This window comes from Crocuta crocuta, unplaced genomic scaffold (assembly GCF_008692635.1).
Source record: "Crocuta crocuta isolate KB4526 unplaced genomic scaffold, BGI_CrCroc_1.0 scaffold7, whole genome shotgun sequence".
NCBI lineage: Eukaryota > Metazoa > Chordata > Mammalia > Carnivora > Hyaenidae > Crocuta > Crocuta crocuta.
This window is the reverse complement of record NW_027531904.1, coordinates 9,931,589-9,953,946: the sequence shown is the minus strand read 5'-3', so window position 1 is coordinate 9,953,946 and position 22,358 is coordinate 9,931,589. Positions and strand designations below refer to the sequence as shown.

The following is a 22,358-nucleotide window of genomic DNA, read 5'->3' as shown; positions in this document are numbered from 1 at the left end:
TATGGGTGGAAACCTCTGGCCCATCTCTCCTGAAGCAGGTGCCCCACGGCTGCCGCTCACCCCCCCCCCACTCTCCCTTCCCTTAGTCACCCCGATAGAGGAACCCAGCAGAGAATGCCTCGGTGCCCTGCTTGCAAGAGAGCCTCACCCCAGGGTGCAAAGGGCTGGCGGGCAGACGCTCCGACCACACAGCTTCGTGACAGCCCCTTGCAGCAGAGTGATTTCTAAATGCAGAACCAGAGCCAGGCCGGGAGGGCGGCCCCTTGGCAAAGCCCTGGAGCTGGTAGTACCATGCTCCTCTTCCGGGTTGTGCAGGGCGCCTCGGATATCTTTGAGGCTTAAACAATGCTCTCTTGGTCTGTTTTCGTTGAGGCTGGGCACTGAGACGAGGGGAAAGCCCGGCACCCTGGGCTGCTGCGGGTCAGTCACCCCCTAGGGCACAGATCCGGAGCAGAATCCTCCTAACGAGGGAGAGAGCAGACCTGCGGGCCACGGAAGGGTCACACACACCCACTTGGCCTTGTTGCCGTGTGGGGCTCGGAGGCTGGCCTCCCTCTGTCCCTGGGTAAGAGAGTCTCCCCAGCTTCCCAGAGGGGGTGCACAACTATGTAGGATGCTGACCAGTGGGCGGCGGGGGTGGGTGAAGAACTTAGGGGAGCCGGGTGCGCCCCATCTGAAGGCGCGTCCGCATTGCTTTTTAATGAGCTGGGTGGTCTAAACCAAATATGGCCACCATTTCGTGACCTTCGGCTCAAAAGTTGCAAAGGTAAGAAAATTGCTTTGGCCTTTCAGTCTGTGACGGCTTAACTGGGGGGCTTCTTAGAGCAGTGGAAAGGACACAGAGAAGCGGGGGAGGGGGGTCTGGCCCTGTCTGCACCGATGGGTGGCCCCTCACCCTCCTGATGTTGGATTCCTCCCTTGTGAGATGCCAGTGATTGGCCCAGGGGGTCCCTGCAAGCGCTTCCAGCTCTGAAATGCTGAGACGCGAACTCTGCCCTGTCGTCGCAGGCAGGCATCGACGGCACCTGGAGAAGGTGCTTCCCCACCCCCACCCCGCCCCACCCTGGGGCCCGGTGCGTGTGCCCCTCCCCCGGATGTCCGCTTGCCACTAAGCTCTGAGACGACAGCTCAGGGGCAGTGTTTCTGTCCTGGCCTTGATTCTGCTCTGCAGCGATCCCCACATCCCCGGTGAAACACCCACTCCTTAAGAGGCAGGCGCGGATGGACTGTGGCCTCGACATCTCGGCCGAAGACCCCTGGGTGAGAATTTCTGACTGCATCAAGAACCTCTTCAGCCCCATCATGAGCGACAACCACGGCCACACACCGCTGCAGCCCGGGGTCAGCCTGGGGGAAGAAGACGGGGTACAGGGCCCCCCAGACGGGACCCTGTCGAAGCCGGACGCCTCCGGGACCGCCCCCAAGGTTTGCAAGTCAGCAGACAGCGGTGCCGTGAAGAAGGGCCCTCCCGTGGCCCCCAAGCCAGCCTGGTTTCGCCAGAGCTTGAAAAGTCTGAGGACGCGGGCCGCGGAGCCGAGGCGGCCACCCGACCCGGCCCCCTCTGCCCAGCCGCCAGTCGCATGCTGGCAGCGCCCCCCGGGGCCGCCCACGCGGGCCTTCTCTTCCATCAAGCAGAGAATCAGCTCCTTTGAGACCTTTGGCTCCTCCTCTCAGCTGCCCAGCAGAGGAGCCCAGAGAGTGAGCCTCCAGGCCTCGCTCGGGGAGGCAGCACAGCCTCCGGGGGAGCACGAGGGAGGTCGGGGCTCTGGCCTCTCAGAGCAAGGGGCTGTCCCCACCGCCGAGCCCCGGCCGCCAGAGCGGGAGCAGGTGCCGCGGGGCCCCCCCGCCTCCTCCAAGCCCGGGGACCCGGGGGCGTCGGGGTCCTCTCTCCCAGGACGGCAGTCCAGCCAGAAAGCCCTCCCCGCTGACCCCGACCCCCTCCTGAGCCTGCTGTCCGCACACGCTGAGGGGCCCCCAGGCCCGGTCGTCAAGGCGCCCAGCCAGCGGGCTCGGAGCTTCCCGCTGTGCAGGACGCGGTCCTGGGAGACGGCGCCGCTGGAGGAGAGGTGCAGTCGGCTCTACTCCATCAGCAGCCGAGTGTCGTCGGCCGTCATGAAGTCCTTGCTGTGCCTCCCGTCCTCTGTGTCCTGGGGCCCGAGCCCCTGTGCCCCCAAGGACGGCGGCTGCCCTGCATCAGCGGCCAGCGACGCCCCGGCCGCAAACGGGGCTGTGGAATCGCCTGCCTCGGACACGGGGTTCTCCCTCAAGTGAGTACGCCCTGCGCCCGCCTTCACCCCTCTTCTCTCCTCCCCGTCCCCCCTTCTCCCGCACCTGCACCTGCCCTTCAAACAGCGTCTCAGGTGTTCTAAAGGTCTGTTCTACCTGCTCCTTCCTGTAGGTGCGTGTGCGCGTGTGTGTGCGCGCGTGTGTGTGCGTTACACCTTCCGTATGAAGGAGGGGTCTCCCAGCACCTGTTGTGGGAGCAGGGGACCGGGGAAGGCGCCGGTGGTCCCGGCTGAAGGGCCCATGGGGGTTTGGAAAGCGAGGGCACATTGGACGTGTCCCGCTGCTGCTCAGGAAGGCCAGGCTGGAGCCGGGAGGTGATGACCCGCTGGCAGCTCTTACCCCCGTCCCCCGACCCCCATCCCAGAGGGAATACAGGCGCACCCTGCCTGTGGGTTCAGGCCCCTGCACTGGGCGTCAGGATGCCTGGCGCGCCGACTCCGCACCCTCAGTCTGCTCCTGGGCTGCGATTAGGAGGTGGGCAGGGCCTGCTTCAAACGCTGGAGGCGTGTCCCCACGGTCCTGTCCTGGATCAGAACAAGTCTGCACTGGCCAGCTTTATGTCTAATTCTGATGCTGCCGAGAAACGTCTGGGTCCCATTGACCTTGACGTTTCACGTTGCTGCTGCTGCAGACAGCCTGGGAAGGGGCAGGCGTGGCCCTGGACGCACACTGAGAGCGGGGTCTAAATGGCTGGGCCAGCACGCGGGGCGCTAGGCAGAGCCGGGCAGCGGGAAAGGCAGCCCGGTAGTGGGCTCTTTCTGGCTGAGAGGTTGCCCGGGGAGCTCTCTACCAGGCTCACTGCTAGAATTTACTGCTGCGGGCGTCTTCGCCTTCTGGCAGTAAAGGTCTGCCAACCAGAGGGAGCGATAGTTTCCTGTCACTGAAACCACAGCTTCCTGCAAAATAGGAGGTGTAGCTGGAAAGAACCGGCTACAAATACCAGAATAAGTTCCCAAGAGAAAGGAAGGGCAGTTGCTGGCCACGTGAGTGCTGTCTGTGGTCGTTTGGTGCCCATCCATGGGGGGCACGCAGGTGCCGATGGGGCCACGCAGATGCCAAGGGGGGCACGCAGGTGCCGGGGGCAGCTGTGAGGGAGGGTGGGGGGTACATGTCTAGGCCGTCAGCGTTGGGGCAGGTTGCCCAAAGCATCCGCTGGACTCTGGGGGGCGGTACTGAGGTTTGGACACACTGAGTCTGGAGTCGGACACACCACGGCTTGCGATTGTGAGTCCCAGATCTGGGTGTTTTGCAACCGTGTGGCCACAGACAAGGCGTTCGCCCTCCGTAAGCCCCAGTTTCCGCGTGGCTGTGGTGGAAGGATATTGGTATCTACGCGGGTTTCTCGCATCAAATAACAGAACGCACATCAATGCTCAGCCCCGTCCGGGAGCACAGTGATCACGCAGTCAATGTGCGCTGTTTCTGTGTGAAAGCCTTTCAGAACTGAGAGAGTACACGGAGGGGCTCGGGGAGCCCATAGAAGTTGACAGCCGGGACCAGTGCTCCCCTCAGTCGGGCCAGTCGGTCATCTCCCTGCTGAGCGCCGAGGAATTGAAGAAGCTCATCGAGGAAGTGAAGGTTCTGGATGAGGCGACCTTAAAGGTAGGCTTCCTTTGCAAGCATCTACAGTGACCAGCGCTGGACTCTGAGCTGTGGCCGGAGCGGAAGCAGCTCCTTGAAGCTGTGGGAGGCGGTCCCGGTGTCGGAGTCCGTGGGAGGGAGAAGGTGCCTCACTGGGCCCCAGAGATTGGACCCACCCCTCGAAGGGAGCTCGGTGGCTTCTCAAGTGCTTGCAATCATTGGCTCCTTGCATCTTTTTAACCAGTTTATAAAGGAGACAGGGGAGGCTCAAGGTCACAGAAGTTTTGTCTCCGAGTTCTGTGCCCCGTGCACATCGCACGGGCCGTCGGTCTGGCGTTCATGTCCAGATGCTTGAGGGCGGCGCGCTGTCTGTTGTAAACGGCCGGGTTCCAAGCCGTCACCCCGGAGACCCGCCCTGCACAGAGAGATGGCTGCTTCCAGGCCGTGCATGGGCCCTCCCCACCGTGTCACTCAAGTCATTGTGAAAGTCCTACTTCCCATAGGCTTCGGAGCATAGCCGCAAGCTGTGTGGGGAGGAAGTGGCGGGCCCCAGCGGAGGTCAGCTCAGCTCAGCGAGCACGGGTTCCCCAGATCTGCACAGGCGTGTTGCCCCAGAATCGTCCAGCCTGGGATGTAGGAATGAGGGGGGAGCATAGTTGGAAATCCCCAGGTCAAGGGGATGGCTTAGCCTGAGGCGCACAAGAAGCCCTGGGCTTGATTCATGCATGGGACCACGTCCCCCGGGCTTTATTCAAATGAAATAAGAGGCAGAAGTGTCGTGTAAAGTGCGGACAGCGGTCTCGTGCAGGGTGCCTCTTGGAGGCCATGTGGACCTGGGCCCCTTACAGGGCGAGTCACCTGACCCTTGGGTCAAAGGGGGGAGATAGGGGCTGACGCTGGGGTGCAGGTGGGCGTGAGATCCCTCCATCCCTCTGGGTCCTGGGGACTCCAAATCAAGGATCACAGAGTCAGCCGCACTCAGCTGCACGACGGGGGCCCCGGGGCAGACGGAGCGAGGGAATTCTTTACGTGAGCTTCCTCCCTGGAAGCAGAGTGCAAACTGCTGGACCAAGAGCCATGTCCAACCACAGGTGCATTTTACTTGGTCCGCGTGGGGATGTTATAAACTATTATAGTCTGAATATGATAAAACCTGAATTGATACCCGGCCGCCTGGCTTTTCTCTTTGCTTAAAGGGAACAGTCGGGTAGCACCGGCTCTACACTGCTACATGGCAGGCTCTGTCGTGCGGGGGGTGCACTGCCTGGTTCTCTGCAGCTCCCCTCACCCCCTCGCCCCGAAATGTCTCCCATCTGCACAGTTTGCTCCTGTGAGTGATCTGCCTGCAGATCTGCCCCCCGACTGCATTTCAGCCTGAGGTCCCAGGTCAAGACCAGAACGAGCTTCTCTGATTTCAGGCAGCGCAGAAGCACTGCCTGGGTGCCCTGTGAGCCCACGTGCAGGCGGGAAGCCCGTGTGTGTGTGTGTGAGCCTCTGCGGGCACGCGTGTGCACGTGGGTGCACGTGTGTGTGGCTGCTGGGAGCCGGCGGCTCCTTCCTGGGCTGCTACGCCCCCAGGAGGAGTAGGAAGAGGCAAGGAGCAAGCACTTCCTGCAGGACGGGGCTGAGCCCTGGGGCTGCGAGTGGCCCGCGGGCTGGCCTCGCCCCACGCTGACATGCAGGGCTGCGTCCCCGACATGCTGGCTTAGCGGCACCTGCCTGGGTCCGAGCACGTGTGGCTGAGGGCGGGGCGGCTGGGGAGGGGCAGAGCTGCGCCTGCTGCCACACACACACACACACACACACACACACACACACACGAAGCTTCCCAGGACCCCGGAAAGCACAGTCCTCTCTGTCCAGATGATAGAACAGGTTTGAGGAGGTGACATCACTTGGCACGTGGCCAAGCTGGGGCTCGAGATCACATGGGCCCGATGCCCCACGCTTGTTAAACTGCTCACGCTGGTGCAATGAATGTTTCAAATAGGTGCGTTTCCTTCCGCAGCAATTAGACAGCATCCACGTGACCATCCTGCACAAGGAGGAGGGAGCCGGCCTTGGCTTCAGCCTGGCGGGAGGAGCCGACCTGGAAAACAAGGTGATCACGGTGAGTGGCCGACACTGGGGGTGCGTGAGAGCCTGGAGGCCATGGCCCCGGAGGGAGAACAGGGGCCAGGAAGGGCCTCACACTGGGGGCCGATGGCTCCAGGCCCCCGCGCGGGGTTCCCATGGGGGCTGTCAGGACCCACCTTTTCCAAGAAGCAGAGTAACGGTCACCTGTGTGACTCCACTGTCCTCGTCACCGCCCTTGATTTAACAAGGTGTGCGTGTGCCCCAGACAGCGTGGATGCGCCACGAGGGTCTGAATCACCCTAAGAGATTTGCAGGCGTCTTGGCCTCACCAGGACTGCACGACCGGAATCCCGCAAGGCTGAGGCCCTGCCTGCGTTGCTGGAGGTTCTGCTGGGGGGGGTGGGGGGGACTTTTTAAAAAATCACCTCAAACCTGCTAAATGCCACTGACCAGTTCCCTTTAATGTGGCCCATCGTACGTCATGCGAATTTCAAGCCAACAGCCACAACAAGAACTCGAAGCGGATTTTATCCAACATCTCTCGTTTGGGACAAACAGACCAGTCACCTGTAACTACTAAGCATTCAGACGAGAATGGCCTGTGACCGCGGCCTCCATGGAAGGCGGCACAGCCGGGGTTGGAGGCTGATGGCCTCGCCGTGATGCCCAGCGCGGAAAACGTGATGCAGAGGGCCCTCCCCTGCACGGGAAGGCTTCCCCGGTTCTGCCCGCTTGGCGAGCTGGGGTGTGGGCCTGGAGACGGGGTTGGCTGGGGCCACAGGGCCATCCCGGCCAGCATTGAACACACCACCCCTCCCGGCAGGTGACTGGGCCAATTCCTGCTGGTCATTTCAGAGTCACCCATGTGTGAGCTGTGACTTCCTTCTCTGCAAGCAGGCTCTCGACCACACAAAAAGCACCCGAAACCGCTGAGGACCTATTTCTGTCACTGAGCACACAGAGGGCTATAAAGGGCTCCGGGTTGTGCCGGTGACTTTCTATCTGAAGAGAGGAGAGAGCCGGCCCGTGGGAACAGCCCTCGGGGTCTTTGTCTGCCCTGAGGAGTGACGTCTGCCCACCCCGTCTGGCCAGCGAGCTGAGCGCGGCAGCCGCTCCCACACCGGGGGAGGCGGTGCACGCGGCCAGGCACACGCAGCAGGCCTCTGAGCACTCTGTCCCTTCCCCGGTCACTGAAAGAGAACTAACGCTGAGCACCGTCCAGGACCAAGGGCCACGCTGGGCACCCACTGGCTTGTCTAAACCCCTCTCCCCCATGCCTCAGAAGGGGGGCTTGCTGCCCTTGACGCATGGCCCTTAGACGAGGGGCCTGAGACGCCCAGCCGGGCCTCTGCTTGTGCTTGGGCCCCGTCCGTGGCCTGAGGATCCTCACCGCCTCTGACCACATCGCAGAAGTTTTCAGACACCAAGACGACTTAGAGAAACAGGGATCCCGGTGACAGCCCATGCCCACTGTCACGGGCTCCTCCTAACCACACACAGCAGAATTTTCCTCTTTAGAAGAAGAGGCAAGCACACTGGATTAAAAAAAATATTTAACGTTTATTTATTTTTGAGAGAGAGACACAGTGCGAGCAGGGGAGGGGCAGAGAGAGGGAGACACAGAATCCGAAGCAGCTCCAGGCTCCGAGCTGTCAGCACAGAGCCCGACGCGGGGCTCGAACCCACCGACTGTGAGATCACGACCTGAGCCGAAGTTACACCCTCAACGGACTGAGCCACCAGGCGTCCCAGACATGAGATTTTTTGACTGCACATATTTTGCAGAAAGGGGACCCAGAGGGGTGGCCCCCTTTTAACTGGATCAGAATTTCCGGGTGGGGGGAGTTTGAAAAATGTCCAGCCCCCTCAGGTTAGCGCTTCTCAAAAAAGCATATTCTGCGGAAGCTGGAGGCCCAAGAATTTCTGCTTGAGAAAAAAGGGTTCTGTATAGAAACAGTGCTGGGGGTCACGCCTGTTCCCACAGCAGCACCACAGCCTCTCATACCTTCTCAGAGTGCAGATGTGTTTCAGAACTTCTGTTTTCTCCAGCGTTCTTAACTCTCTTAGACTTCGGAAACTTCGTTTTTTTAATGCGACGCCTATGGATGCGGCACAGAATCGGTGTTTTGGGAAAACCACTCTGGGAAATGCTGCCGGGAAGGGCCGGGTGTAACTAGGGTCGTGGGGACGCAGTCGAGGACACTGCTCGGAAGGGCTCTGAGGACCGGGCTGGCCGTGCTTGCTAGTGATGTCTGCTCAGGGTGGCCGGCGACGAGGCCCTGTGCCGGCACCCCGATTTGAGACGCAGTTATTCTTATTTTCTTTCCCCCTGAGCAGCCTGTAGGGTTGAGGAACTGGTTTGGACCTTCGTGCAGGGAGGGTCTGGATCTGACGCCGGTGACTTCTGGGCTTTGACTCCGTGTGGTTTGCCCAGGTTCACAGGGTCTTCCCCAACGGGCTGGCCTCCCAGGAGGGAACTATTCAGAAGGGCAATGAGGTTCTCTCCATCAACGGCAAGTCCCTGAAAGGGGCCACGCACAACGACGCCTTGGTCATCCTCCGCCAAGCGCGGGACCCCAAGCAAGCTGTGATCGTCACAAGGAAGCCGGCCCTGGAGGCCACGCCTGACCTGAACTCGTCCACGGATTCTACGGCCTCGGCTTCTGTGGCCAGCGATGTTTCCGTGGATTCCGGTAAGCACCCCCCACCCTGGGCTGGGGGGAGGAAGCCCTGTGGCCACATGGGGCCCGTCCTGCTGTGGGCTGCCACGTGGGCAGCGTGACGCCCAGGCGTCCGTGGCCTGGTGGAGAGGGCTTCCCTAACCCGGTCCCCGTGCTCCCCCTGCAGCAGAGGCCACGGTGCACACGGTGACGTTGGAGAAGACCTCGGCGGGGCTGGGCTTCAGCCTGGAAGGCGGCAAGGGCTCCCTGCTCGGCGACAAGCCCCTCACCGTTAACAGGATTTTCAAAGGTGAGCTTGCGCCCAGCTCTCCGGCTTCCCTCCAGCCGCCAGTGATGGGCCAGGTCCCCGAAGGCTTCCGAGCACCTTCTGGGCCATGTCGGTTCCTACAAGTCCACGCCCTCTAGGAGGTGGGCAGGCCACTTAGGGACTCGAGTCCGCCGTTCCTGCCTTCTCCGCGTGGCTCGGACGTGCCCTCGCTACTTCTGTTTCCCTGGGTCCTCGTCTCCCTGGGCCTGGTTCGTGGGCGGGGCGGGGACGAGGGTGAGGCCCGTTCGGACTGCCCTGGACACGACACTGAAGGGGTCCCGAAACCCGCAGTGATTGGTGCGATGATTTTTTTAAAATTCTTTAAAAATTTTATTTTTGAGAGAGGGAGACAGAGCGCGATCAGGGGAGGGGCGGAGAGAGAGGGAGACACAGAATCTGAAGCAGCTCCAGGCTCTGAGCTGTCAGCACAGAGCCCAACACAGGGCTCGAACCCCCGAACCGGGAGGTCATGACTTGAGCCGAAGTCGGACGCCCAACCAACTGAGCCCCCCAGGTGCCCTCAACGCGATGTTTTTAAAAATTAAAATGAATTTCAAAAAATCCATAATGAACAAAGTATCAAAGTTTAAAATGAGGACCCGTCTGACTTCCTACTTGCACACACTCGGCCTCCCTGGGCTCCCCTAATCCTGGACCTGTCGGCTCCTGCCTTCATTAAACATTTTGGCATTTTGTTCATCACGTGTGGAGCCCGTGGGGGTCGCTCGGGTTTTNTCTGGGCCTGTCAGACGGAGCCCCGCCATGGCCGCCGAGCCCCGGGGTGCACCGAGGGCCACGCCCCCCCCCCCAAAGAATCTCTATTTACTCTAACTCTGGGAACGACGTTTTTAACTTTTGGAGGTCGACTTGGGCTGAGTGTGCAACTCAGTCAGGAGACCTGGATCCAGCGTCAGCTGTGCTTCTGAGGACGGACCCCTCCCTGCCCGCGTCCCGTCTGCGCCCACGGGGCTGGGCCTGCTGGCTGCAGGGAGATGCGGCGCTGGGGCCAGAAGGCCTGGGCTCGAACCCAGGCCCCGCTCGCTCCCCAGCGGCTCTGAGGCCTGGCGGGGTCCTCCTCGCGTGTGCAGCGGGGCTGCTGCCGCACTCACAGTGCGTTCACGCAGTTCCTGGTGTGCCCGACGGCCCGACGCCCTCAGCAGTTTCTCACTACTGCCATTCCTGTTCCCTTCTGTCCAGTGTTTCTGAATCCCAGTGTATCGAACAGACGGTAAATCTTCTTTCAGCACGAACAACACAGTAACGCTGCTTCCGTACACGGCTTTGAGGGTGGGGGCCGCACACGATTACGTCCACTTCACAGGGGCCCAGGGGGCCTCTCCAGGCCGTTCGGGGACAGTGTGCTGGGAGGTTCGCCTGCCCCTCCCCACGCCACCCGATGCCAGGCGAGCTCGTCAGAAGGGAGAGACCACCCGTGAGCGGAGGCGGCGGGCTGGTGCCCCTGAGGCCTCCACAACCCACGGACGTCTCCTCAGCGGGGCTCTGGGCTCGGAGCTGCCCGGGACCACCCTCCTCTGGGGACGGCATGGGCCACACCTTTCCCAAGGGCCACAGAGCTGGGGCCTGGCTTGTCAACCTCAAGGTCACCATCTGAGGGGATGCCCCATTGCAGAAAGAGCAGCAGACCCCTGAGGGAGGGTCTCCTGCTCCCTTCCGAGCCGTCCCGGCTCCCCCGACATCGCGGGTAGGAGGTAACCCTCCTCGTTCCCCCCGTCACCCGAGCCACCGTCTTCTTCTTCTTCTTCCTCCCCCAGGGGCAGCCTCGGAGCAGAGCGAGACGGTCCAGCCGGGAGATGAAATCTTACAGTTGGCCGGCACCGCTGCGCAGGGCCTCACGCGGTTTGAGGCCTGGAACATTATCAAGACGTTGCCTGACGGCCCCGTCACCATCGTCATCAGGAGGAGAGGCCTCCAGTCCTCGGGGACCTCGGCGGCTGGGGACCCCTAGGCAGAGCCGCGGGGAGCACAGAGCGGTAGCGCGCAGCTCCTCACAGCCGCGAATTCTCAGGGTCACTGCTCGCCCCCGCCTGCAGGGGGAGGCAGAGTCGGGCTTCCAGGCGGCTGCTGCCCGGGGTCCAGACCTCCTGGTACGGTAGCCAGCCGAGAGGAGGGGCACAGTCACCCCGGCGAGGCCGGGACCACCTTCAGGCTGTGGACAGAGAGCGTGATGATCATTTCGTGGTGCTGTAAATAAAACGGACACGTTACAGTTTGATATGAAGTCCGCGTCCTGCTGTGCAGATTTCCCGCGTCCCAGAACCGCGGAGCCACCCAGGCCTGAACAGCATTTGTGCTTCTTGTGGGCCCAGCACGAGGGTGGAGAGGACAGGCCACTCTGCCCTCCTGGGCATGAGCCAGGGCAACTCAAGGGCCGGGGGCCGCAGCCCCCAAGGGTCATTGTCCCACGGGTCTGGCGGTTGGTGCCGGCTGGTGGCTGGGAACCGAGTGGTGGCCGTGAGCCCGAACCCTCACAGGTGGCCTCGCCGGGTGGCCCGGGCTTCCTCACAACATGGCGGCCGGGAGCAAGGGCCAGTGTCCCGGAGAGCGAGGCTCAGGTAGCAGTCGTGTCTTTTCTATGACCTTGCCTCGGAGCCCCAGGGGCATGTTCCGCTGTGCCTTCCGCGTGGGACCCGGCCCAGGCGCCAGGGGAGGGGGATGCTTCTGGGCTACTTTGGGGAAACACAGTCTACCGCACAAAGCATTTGCAGAACTGGTTTGGCTTGGGTTGGAGACTCGACCCTAGCGAGGGTGGTGTCTGGCTGGGGGCCAGGGGAGCAGAGGGCGTGAAACTCCCGGCACGGCAGGTGTGCCCCCGGCACGGCGGGTGTGCCCCGGCACGGCGGGTGTGCCCCCGGCACAGGCCGCCTTGCTACCACTTACCCACCACGCGCCAAGCATAGGGCTGGCGTTCAATGGACAGTCTTCCTAACGGCAGTAGTGTCTGCAGAGTGTGGTTTGGTGCCATGGCTTTGATGGGGACACCAGGTGACTTGGCCACGCTGGTAAATGACGAGGTAAGCAGCCGGGGGGTGTTTGGTTTGGGCCCCCGTAAGGCCTGACTGCCGAGCTCAGGACACAGAAACGTGTTAGCAGCTGCCAGCGCTCTCGGGCCGCCCGCGGAGGCGTTCCAGCCCTGCCCCAGCCCAGTGTCCGTCGCGAAGACCCCACAACAGGAAAACGAGTTATTGCCGGGCCAGGAGCGCTGGGACCCTGCCGGCGGGATCTGGTGGCTTCTGCGGCGTGCACAGGAAGTGAAGACCGTTTCCTGGCACTGAGCTCCTGGAAAAGCCACCGGGGCCTCACCTTCTCGCAAGTGCCTTTAGTGCCCTCACGGCCGCGGGCGCCTGCTCGCCGTCCCCTGCGCCCCGAGAGGCCGTGGGCTTAGCGTGGCCCTGTCCTGCCTGCTGCCTCGTGCACCCCCTTCTGAATTCTGGGAAGCCCCGGATGCAGGCACGAGCTCCGAGATACCACGTGGGCCAGCACCCTGGGCTTCATAGAGACCCTGAAGCCCCAGCCCTGGAAGGTGTGACTCAGTCCTGCACCCGCCGCCAGGGGCCTCACTGCGTGCCCGCCCGGGGCTGGGGGACGAGGCTGAGGGGCCTGGAGGCACACCCCTGCCCCCACCACCTCGCACGGTGGCGATGTCTGTCATCGGGCAGCTGTCGGGCAAGCGGCCACGTCGGGGGAGGAGGAGGTGGCCCTCCCTCAGGGCTGGGAGGAGGGGACAGGCAGGAGCACCCTGCGGCCGCGGGCCAGGGTCACGGAGAAAGCCTCCTGCGAGGCCGGACAAGCCAAGTGAGCGAGAGGGACGGGCTGGTGTCGGGGCTGGGGCACGACCTGGGTGTCAGAAGGTTGCCCGCTCGCCCAGCTCATCAACAACCGGGCCGCTCAGGACGCCACCGCCGGTCAGCTGTCCAGCGTCCAGGCGGAGGGCATCTTCAGCCCGGGAAGCAGCAAGGTCCCAAAACAAAAGCCCCTCCATTTGCCCCTCACGGTGCTGGGATTTCCCCTCCCCGGGAGGTCTGGCCTCCCCCGCAGCCTTCGCCAGGGCTGAGGCTAGGCCCAGAACAGCCTCTGCAAACAGGGTCTCCAGCCACCCTCGGGGGCCCCAGGGTCGCGGCCTTACGTCAACGCCGCACGGAAGTGAGCCTTCCGAGGGCCTCTCCCAGGCAGTCCTGGCTCTTGGTTTGGTGCAGGATTTACCCAGCCCTGCACTATTCCATCTGCACAGACCCCCGAGCGCCGGGCTGGGGCTGGCATTCATGTCGCTGTGCTGTCCCAGAGACGGAAGTCGGCGCACAGGGATGCGAGGGGTCTGCGCAGCCGGCACCGGGCCAGATGCGTGCTTTCGGAGGACTCCTGGTCCAGTGCTCGGTTCACCCCGAGGCCAGCACTTACTTCCAAGGGGCCCTGGGGAGCACGACTCTCTACCTCGCTGCGTGGGGCGGCCTGGGGGGGCCCGTCTGGCCAGGACACTGCCTTCCGGGGTCCCTAAGCTGGCGCGCCCACAACTGGCTGCATTTGGGGAATCAACTCAGGAGGCGCGAGCACAGAACGGTACATGGCATCTAAATAAATTCAAGAGCTGATGACGACTTCCTGGGAAGTTAGCGGGGTGATCCTGCCGGCGTGACTGTGGAATCCGAAGCCGCGTCACCGCCCGCAGAGAAGGGGGCTCTCTCACCCCTGCACGCCGAGCCTTCCCGTTTTAAAGCCTGCTCAGGCTTCAGCACATTCAGGAGACGGGCGGGCCGGGCCGACGTTCGGAAGGGAGACCCCATGCACAGCACTCTGGAAATTTCCCGCAGACACTTCCAGCCGCAGCAGCAGGGCTCTGGTCAGACAGGGGTCTTCCTCACCAGTGAGGTGGGGGGGGCGGCCGGGGAGGGGTGCCGGAGAATTCCACAGGGCTGTGTGGTCCTGACCAGAGAGAGGGAGGGGGTCTCGGGGGGCTGCTGAGCCCCCTCCCAGGTGGCAAGGCCGGGCTCCCGGGTTCTGAGGACCCACGGCGGTGGGCGAGGCCCGTGCAGGCGCGGCTGGGGGGCACCTGCTCTCCCGGCCTTCGTGCTGACCCCAGTGCGGCCCGACCGGGCCTCTAGTGCAGAGGGTAAGAGAAGGCAATCGCCAAGGGAGAGAAGGCCTCCCCAGGGTTCCTCGGAGGCAGGAGCGGCTGCTCCGTCCGGAATCCCATTCGGAATCCTTCTGGAGAGTTCCTGCCCCAAGGCTGCAGAGCTGGCTTGGGATGGAGGCGAACTTCCTGGGGACACGGGAGTTAACTCAGGGGAAAGAGAGAAAACAACCCATTCAAATGGAAAATACAACAAAAGCAATATTGAATGTATTTTTCCTTGAGACTTAGCTCATTGGTGAAAACAGTATGTTCCAAGCTGCTTTTTAGGGGCTTCTTTTTAAAGGGGACCATCTGGCGCAGGGTCACCGGGAGGGCACCGTGGGGCCCGCGGCACAGGTCGGACAGAGCCCTGGATGCTGAGGGGCAGCACGGCCTGCTTTCCAGTGTCGACGGGGGTTCCTTTTGACCAACAGAGACGGAGGTCTCTGACTGTGACTGGCATGAAGTTTGGACCGCAGCCTGGTGGCCGGCTGGAGGAGGTGTGCACAGCCAGGGGCACCGGGGTGGGTCCCCAAGCGGCCCTCGAGCGGGAGGAGCTGAGCCGTCCCCGGGCGGGTTCCGAAGAGGGAACCCGGGCCGCCGAGTTCTGCGGGGNCGGCGGGTGAGCACGTCAGTTGTACAATGTCTTCACCGCCTTCTCCAGGTTGGCGTAGAAGCCGGCCATGCTGCGGGGGAAGAAGGAGTCCACCACGCTCCGCGGCAGGTACCCACTCAGGTCGGTCTGGAAGAACGTGACCAGGCTGGTCTTGCCGGGCTCCCTGGGGAGGCCAGAGCTGAGTCACGCCCCGTGCCCGCGGCAGGGCGCCGGGGCCGCTCGCCGGGGCCGGGACACGGACACCGGTCGTCAGGAAGCCCCGCAGCACCGCACCTGCCCATCGCGTCCCCTCAGACATCACAGAGGCCGAGGTCCAGGACGAGGAGGCCCTGTAAGACCCTGCCCGCCCCGCAGTCAGGCCTGGGGCCAGGACCCCCTCCGTCTCAAAGCTTCACGTCCTGCGGCTTCCGCCCGCGGCTCCCCAGCCCCAGCCCCCTGAGCCTGGACGGCACCCCCTCCTCTGGCTGCTCCTCCCCCCGGGCTCACCTGAGCCCTACAACCCCCGCATGAGCTCTGCCTGGAAACACGAGCAGGTACGGGACACAACTCCGGGTGAGCACGGGGCGCGAGGGGGAGTCAGCTGCCAGGCCGGGGGGAAGAGGAGATGCACACGGAGGCCGCGGTGAGTGCGTACGACCGCNGGCGTCAGTAGAGCCCCGGGGCAGCCAGGCCCGCAGGGACTGCGTGGTGAAGGCACGCTGCTCCGTCCTGGAGTCTGTCCCCGACGGAACGGTTACTCTGCGTCACAATCGCAGTGCAATGTCTTTCACGGTCAGGTGACCTTCAGTTATTATGTACACAGAAAGTTCTAGTAAAAAGCTGCCCCGGGCAGGTCCGGGGGCTGGCTCACGCACGCTCTCAGGAGTGCCCGTCAGCCCCTAGCACCGCCAGCCTCTTCCGTGTTGAGGGGACACAGCCCTGTGGGGGACATGGGCCGCTCAGCCGCTCTGGGCCCCCCAGCTCTGCGCTGCCAGCCTCTGCAACCTCTCACCCGACGTAGGTCCCTGGATCTCCCTGAGCCTCCGTTTTCTCATCTGCTAAACGGGACCACATCTGCCCAGCTTGTCTTATGGGGCCGGAGGGAGGAGTCCACGCATTCAACAGCAAGAACAACGCCTCCCTCGGTCCTCTCCCCCGCCTGGTACTGGGGACACAGCATCAGGGACGCGTGATGTCACAGCCTACAGAGCTGTAGGCTAATTTGTGATCGCAAGTTGTAACTAACGTGCTCACTGAACAAAGGTCCACAGTTGAACTGCCCGTAGGTCTGGGCATGTGACGGCGTGCGGGAGGCCATCCTTACCCGGGCACAGGCTCGCAGAAGCAGCCACAGGGGTGGTTAAACCCCCTCACGTACCCCGGCTGCGGGGGGCATGACGGGTGTTCCACGTTGACGGCTGGAAGACAGAGCACGAGGGTCAGGGAGCGACAGCCTCGGACAGGGCACCGCCGCCCCTCATGCCCGCAGACCCGCATCGGGAGCCCGAGGGGCCAGCACGGGTGCCTGTGACCTGTCCCCGAGCGTCCCCTGTCCGCATCCCTTACACTCACACACATGTGCTCACACACTATGCCCACGTACGAACCCACACACCCACGCATTCACACCCACACGTGCCTGCTCACACACACACACACACACACACACGTGCATATACATTATGCACAGGTACGAGCCCACACACCCACATGCTCACACACACATGTGCATATACACTATGCCCACGTACGAGCCCACACACCCACACGTGCCATGCTCACACCCACACGTGCATATACACTATGCCCACGTACGAGCCCACACACTCACACGTTCACACCCACACGTGCGTACACACCCCCCCACAGCCTTCCCAAGCCCGCCAGCATCTTAGAGAAAAGAACGTTTCACAGCATCAGGCTCCGCGGCAGGAGGAGAGGCGCCCCCCTCCCCCAAGTGCGCCCACGTGGGGGCCTCGGAGGAAGGGCAGTGGCTGCCGCTTCCCGGGTGAGACACGCAGTGCAGGCCCTGTGCCCCCGCTGGGAAGGAGGGGACGGTGTCACTGCCCCGCGGGGAGGCGCTCCCAGGCTGTGACCCGCTGCGCACGGAGGCTCCATGAAGTCACACAAAGCGGTACAGACTTGCAGAAACTAGGGGAGCTGGGCAAATCGGTGACTTAGACATAAGTTACTGGGGCACCTGGGGGCTCAGTCGCTAAGCGTCCGACTTCAGCTCAGGTCATGATCTCGCAGTTGGTGGGCTCGACACCAGCTGTGCTGACAGCTCGGAGCCTGGAGCTGCTTCAGATTCAGATTCGGTGTCTCCCTCTCTCTCTGAACACCCCCCCGTCCCCCGCCGCTTATGCTCTGCCTCTCTCTTGAATAAACATTTATTAAAGAAAAAATATATAGGGGCGCCTGGGTGGCTTAGTCGGTTGAGCATCCGACTTTCGCTTAGGTCATGATCTCCGGTTCGTGGGTTCGGGCCCCGCGTCGGGCTCTGTGCTGACTGACAGCTCAGAGCCTGGAGCCTGTTTCAGAGTCTGTGTCTCCCTCTCTCTCTGACCCTCCCCTGCTCACACTGTGTCTCTCTCTCCTAGAAATAAATAAAAAATGAGGCGAGGTCCACGCACAAGGGACACAGGTGCGAGTCCCTGGTGGCAGCCGGGCCGGCACTCACCGTTGGAAGTGACAGTCCCATCCTCATACTTCCTGACCAGCACCAAGTCCACGAAGTCTCTGGGGGAGATGAGCTTCATGGCGGCGGACGGGGTGGTGGTTCTGCTGACGCACAGCGTCTGTCAAAGCAAAGGGGAGTCGGGCTGCCAGCTGGAGGGCTCCCTGCTCCCACCCACAGCCCAGGGTCTGGGAAACGGGAGGGGCAGCACTGCCCGTGGACTGCAGGCTCCAGGTCAGGGCCACTCCGAGCTATGTCTCAGTGTCCCAACAGTGACCGCTGACTGTGCGTTCCGGGGGAGCCTGGCCGGACAAAGCTCNCCCCAACCTAGCTCTGAGAACTGGGTGCCATTAACCTGTTGGACAGGTGAGGAGACGGAGGAATTCACCACACAGCTCAGGTGCTGAGACGTGAGCAGCCGGGACACGGGCGAGGTGAGAGGTGCTGTTTGCAGGCCAAGCCTGCACCTGCCTTACCCTGAGATGCTGTGTCCCCGCGGCTCTCCGGCTCCCCAGGTCCAGCCATGGAGCCTCTCCCAATCCCCGCACCCCAGCGGCCCCCTCTCCCGCTCCCTAAGCCAAGGTCACCCTAACCCACCCAGGCGCTAGCCCACCTGTCCCCTCCTGGGGCGGCCCGCCCTCTCAGGCTCCCAAAGGAGAAGAACAGGTCAGACGTGGCTGGGGCGGGGCCATCTGGGGGCCGGGGACAGAGTGTTTTGTCAGCTGTCTCCGCCCCCGGGGTTTGGGTCCTCGGGTTTGAGTCCCTGTGGGGGCCGGGACTCCTTCTCCAGATGACCAGCCTCTCTGGGCTCTTCCTGAAACCACCCGCCTGAGAGCCGCTCACCTTCACGCAAGCTCTCCCGACACACCGGGGCGCGGCACCCCCTCCTGGATGGAATCCTATTACCTGCCTTCCCGCGCCCAAGTCCCCAGGGCGCCCAAGGGACATGCACGTCAGGATGCTGATTCCCACAGTCAGGCAAGGGACGGGCACCCGCAGTCCGGGTTTCCTGTTCTCCACTCTCCTGAGCATCTACTTTTTTTTTTTGAAATGCATATTCTTTTTAAAGGCCAAAGTTTGCTGTTAGAAACAAGGCCGTTTGGCCTTCTCTGAGGACTCCTATCTGTAGTAGGAAAGGCAGAAGCGATTGTTTTTAGTAACTAGGCGGCTTCTCCTCTCGATCCCTGCTACAGAATGCATCGTTCCTGAAGGAGGGTGTGGGGAGGCGGAGATGAAGGCACACTGGTAAGAGACACGCAGGTGCGAGCGTGTGATCAATGCCACAAGTCGCGTCTCAACCATCCGTCTGTCCATCCATCATCTATCTATCAACTCAGAGCTCGAGTATTGGAGATTGGTCACACTCGCGCTCACACACACGGCTCTGCAGGGGATGCTCCTTCCCTCCATTCTTGCCGCTCCACGGACGGTTAGGAGGTACGGCCGGTGGCCACTTCTCCCCTGAGCTCACCAGCAGCTGTGCAGCTACCGTCCGCTGAAGGCGCTTTCTTCCCTCTTCTTTTTTAAAAATATTTTATTGTTAAGTCATCTCTACACCCAGCGTGGGGCTTGAACCTACAACCTCACGGTCAAAACTTGCACGCTGCGTCGAGCGAGCCCGCGAGGCGCCCCCTCTAACTTTCTAAGGGAAAGGTCTATCTTTTCATGGACGTGTGAATTAATTCAAGAAGAAAAGAGATGTAAAATATTTTACTTTTTGTGGTTAATTGTCCTTCATCAACATTTGTACTATAATCATATTATTTTAATAAATTATAATCCTATCTCAATCCAGATTCATTAGATACATTAAAAATTATTTATTTATTCATTTTTTTTTTTAACAGAGCCTGACGCAGGGTTTGACCTCACAAAGCGTGAGATGGTGACCTGAGCCGAAGTTGGATACTTGACCGACTGAGCCACCCAGACGCCCCTCAATCCAAATTTTTTTTTTTAATATGTAGAAACTTGTGGTCATAGGAGATATAGGACTTTTAAAATTTTAATTTCGGGGCGCTTGGGTGGCTTAGTCGGTTAAGTGTCCGACTTTCGCTTAGGTCATGATCTCGTGGTTCATGGGTTTGAGCCCCGCGTCGGGCTCTGTGCTGACTACCGGCTCAGAGCCTGGAGCCTGTTTCAGTCTGTGACTCCCTCTCTCTCTGACCCTCCCCCGCTCACGCTGTCTCTTTCTCTCTCTCCTAGAAATAATAAAATTTAAAAAAAAATAAAATTTTAATTTCAATTTATAGACATATTTATGATATAGGATGAGGTTTTTGAAGAATAAATATATTGGGATAAAATTCTGTAGCCTACATGCAATAGAAAAATGAGTTGAAGAAAAAAATAATATAAAATTTTGACTAAGGAAAATTTGTTCATGTATGATGAGGAGAATAAAGGCAACAGAAACGTAGATGAAATTACATTTCCTTATAGCCTGCAGCCCACTGACAAATACTCGAGGCGGGCAGAGTAGAAGAACATTCTTCCAGGAACTCCCTGCTGTCTTCCAGTTAATGATTTGCTAGACTGGAAAACAGCCTTAGCCTGGCAATCACAGGATCCTGTGAATCTTTAGCATAGGAAAGTCCTTCTAGAAACTTCCCCTTGTCTTTACTCCCCTCTACTTTCAAGTATATAATTAGTCTTTCCTAACGACCCCAGTGCAGCTCTTTCTGGCCATGGGGACGGTCTCTGGGCTTTAATAAACCATCTTATTGCACTTAAAACATCTTAAGAATTCTTTCTTGACCATTCGTTCCTGGCCCACATCACATCAACATATTTTTAAAATAAGGGATGGTGGGCGCCTGGGTGGCTCAGTCAGTTGAGCATCTGACTTTGGCTCAGGTCATGATCTCGCGGCTCATGGGTTCGAGCCCTGTGTCGGGCTCTGTGCTGGCAGCTCGGAGCTCAGAGCCTGGAGCTGCTTCGGATTCTGTATCTCTCTCTCTCCTCCTCCCCCTGTTCATACTCTGTCTCTTAAAAATAAATAAATCTTAAAAAAAATTTTAAAAAAGCATAAGCATCCAAAACCAATGCATCTGTCACTTCCAAGAAGAAAACTCCATTGATGGTCATTCTGTCATGACAGTTATATGGCCATTAATTAATCCATAGTTTCTCAACTTGAAGCACTGTGTATCATTATTTATATGTTGTCTTCACAATTTTTTTTACTATCTCTGGTAGCCCCTATGCGGTTATTCACTTAATATCTTTATCTAAGTGTGCTCACTTTTATAAACTTGGATGAATTTATTTTATTTATGTAGTTAAAATATTTTTTAATAATGCTTATTTATGAGAGAGAGAGAGAGAGAGCATGAGCGGGGGAGGGACAGAGAGAGAGTGGGACACAGAATTGAAAGCAGCTCCAGGCTCCGAGCCGTCAGCACAGAGCCCGATGTGGGGCTCGAACCCATAGACTGCAAGATCATGACCTGAGGTGAAGTCGGACGCTTAACCGACTGAGCCACCCAGGTGCCCCCTGGATAAATTTATTTAAAAATGAAGCTGTTTAGCTATCTTAAGAGGGGGGAAAGTATCACTTGGCATAGAGGCCACTGCAAAATATACACACAAAGGTCCGTTAGATTGTCATTCTCATTAAGGTGCAGGCTGGCTGGCTGCTTTGTTACTAAGGAGACCAGCGAGTGTCAAATGGGTGTCACAGGCACATTAGCACCTGAGACTCTTCCCCTCTAACTATCAGAGAGTAAAAGAGAATTGCCATGTGATGACGTCACCATGTGGGATTCAATTTCAGCTTTGTCCTGATGTCTTTTGTACCGAGTGTGCGCCCCACCCTTCAGCAGACAGGGACATCCACTGCGTGACAATGGACTGAACTGGAAGTTCCGGTCGAGGCTAAGAGCAACCGGGTCATCCTGAACGACCAGCCCACAGAAGTATGACTTGAAGATTCACAAAGCCGCCTCTGTCCACACCCAGGAGGGCGTGGGATGCAGATGTCAAAATCAAACAGCTTGGCCACACCTCCCCAAGGCAACTTGCTTATTAGTTTTGTCTGGACTTTGCTTTTTTCCTTCTTAACTTCTGTAATCAAAATGAGGTGGGTTCTTCATGCTCTAAGTTCCTGATGCCTAATGTTCTTAGGACAGAACCATCTAGAATTGTGCTATTATAGTAGCTAACAGCTCCACTGGCTATTGAAACTTACATTGAGAGTAGTTGAAAAAGAAATGAAATTAACAACTCACTTCCTTGACACATTTCAAAGGCCTCGTGGCCACGTGGGGCTAGTGGCTACTGTTGAAGACGGCGTGATTACAGCATGTTATTGTATTGTGGGCTGCGCTAGCTCAGATGACACACATCTTACCAAGGGAGAGACTGGCATCCAGAGCTGCCACCTGGCATAGCCCTGCCACTGACAGAGAACCTTGACCCTCTGGCCAGGACTCTGCATTCATTATCAGGGCCGCATCAAAGGGCAGTATTTAAAACCAGAGCTGGTGGGTCAAATCCGGGCACTGACTGAGCAGCATTGGAGCCCAGATTCACACCGCGCTCTTGCATCAGCTGCTGCGTTGTCTGAGCCCCGCTTAGGGCTTCTCCGCCTCACTGGTTACACCGTCTCCCACCTGGACCCGGGCTTGGGTGCTGCGAGCCGTGGGGAGCCCGTGTTTGCTGGGCGCCAGTGGGGCACAGGGTCCTCCCCTCACCAAGAGCCATCACGGACCACGTCCAGATGGATGGGGCCGGGCTACGGCCAGGCTAACAGCCCTCGCAAAGACTTACGTCAGTGATGCTTTCGATAATTTCGAAGCTGCTCACATTCTCATCCCACTTGTCTCTCAGGGTCCCAGCAAGTGGCTTGACGCAGCCCCACACTTTCTCTGGGGTCCCATTCACGACGCCTTCTCCCCGGTACCTGGAGCATGAGAACAAACGTGATGCGAGGCATCAACCAAACCTGTTTATCCTGGGACCACGTGTCGGGCAGAGACGCCGCATCTGTCACTGCTCTTTGAGACAGGCTTGCAGATCGGGGGCTG

General features: G+C 59.9%; 2 protein-coding genes across 3 annotated transcripts in view; one reads left to right on the top strand and one right to left on the bottom strand.

Annotated features, from left to right (window-relative positions):
- IL16 (interleukin 16) overlaps nucleotides 1–11,164 on the top strand; it is a 70,637-nt gene extending 59,473 nt beyond the window's left edge. Inside the window, 6 exon segments of the mRNA XM_077774294.1 lie at nucleotides 1,172–2,267; nucleotides 3,720–3,888; nucleotides 5,876–5,977; nucleotides 8,378–8,636; nucleotides 8,791–8,913; nucleotides 10,704–11,164. Coding sequence (XP_077630420.1) covers nucleotides 1,172–2,267; nucleotides 3,720–3,888; nucleotides 5,876–5,977; nucleotides 8,378–8,636; nucleotides 8,791–8,913; nucleotides 10,704–10,897 — 1,943 coding nt within the window. The 3' untranslated portion in view covers nucleotides 10,898–11,164.
- Nucleotides 11,165–14,675: 3,511 nt separating this feature from the next.
- Nucleotides 14,676–22,358, bottom strand: part of STARD5 (StAR related lipid transfer domain containing 5) — an 8,677-nt gene continuing 994 nt past the window's right edge. For both annotated transcript variants that reach the window (XM_077774380.1, XM_077774381.1), the window contains exons 3-6: nucleotides 22,102–22,234; nucleotides 17,335–17,452; nucleotides 15,979–16,072; nucleotides 14,676–14,838 (exon numbers count right to left, since the gene is read on the bottom strand). In XM_077774380.1, coding sequence (XP_077630506.1) covers nucleotides 14,691–14,838; nucleotides 15,979–16,072; nucleotides 17,335–17,452; nucleotides 22,102–22,234 — 493 coding nt within the window. In that variant the 3' untranslated portion in view covers nucleotides 14,676–14,690. The remainder of the gene's footprint in view (nucleotides 14,839–15,978; nucleotides 16,073–17,334; nucleotides 17,453–22,101; nucleotides 22,235–22,358) is intronic.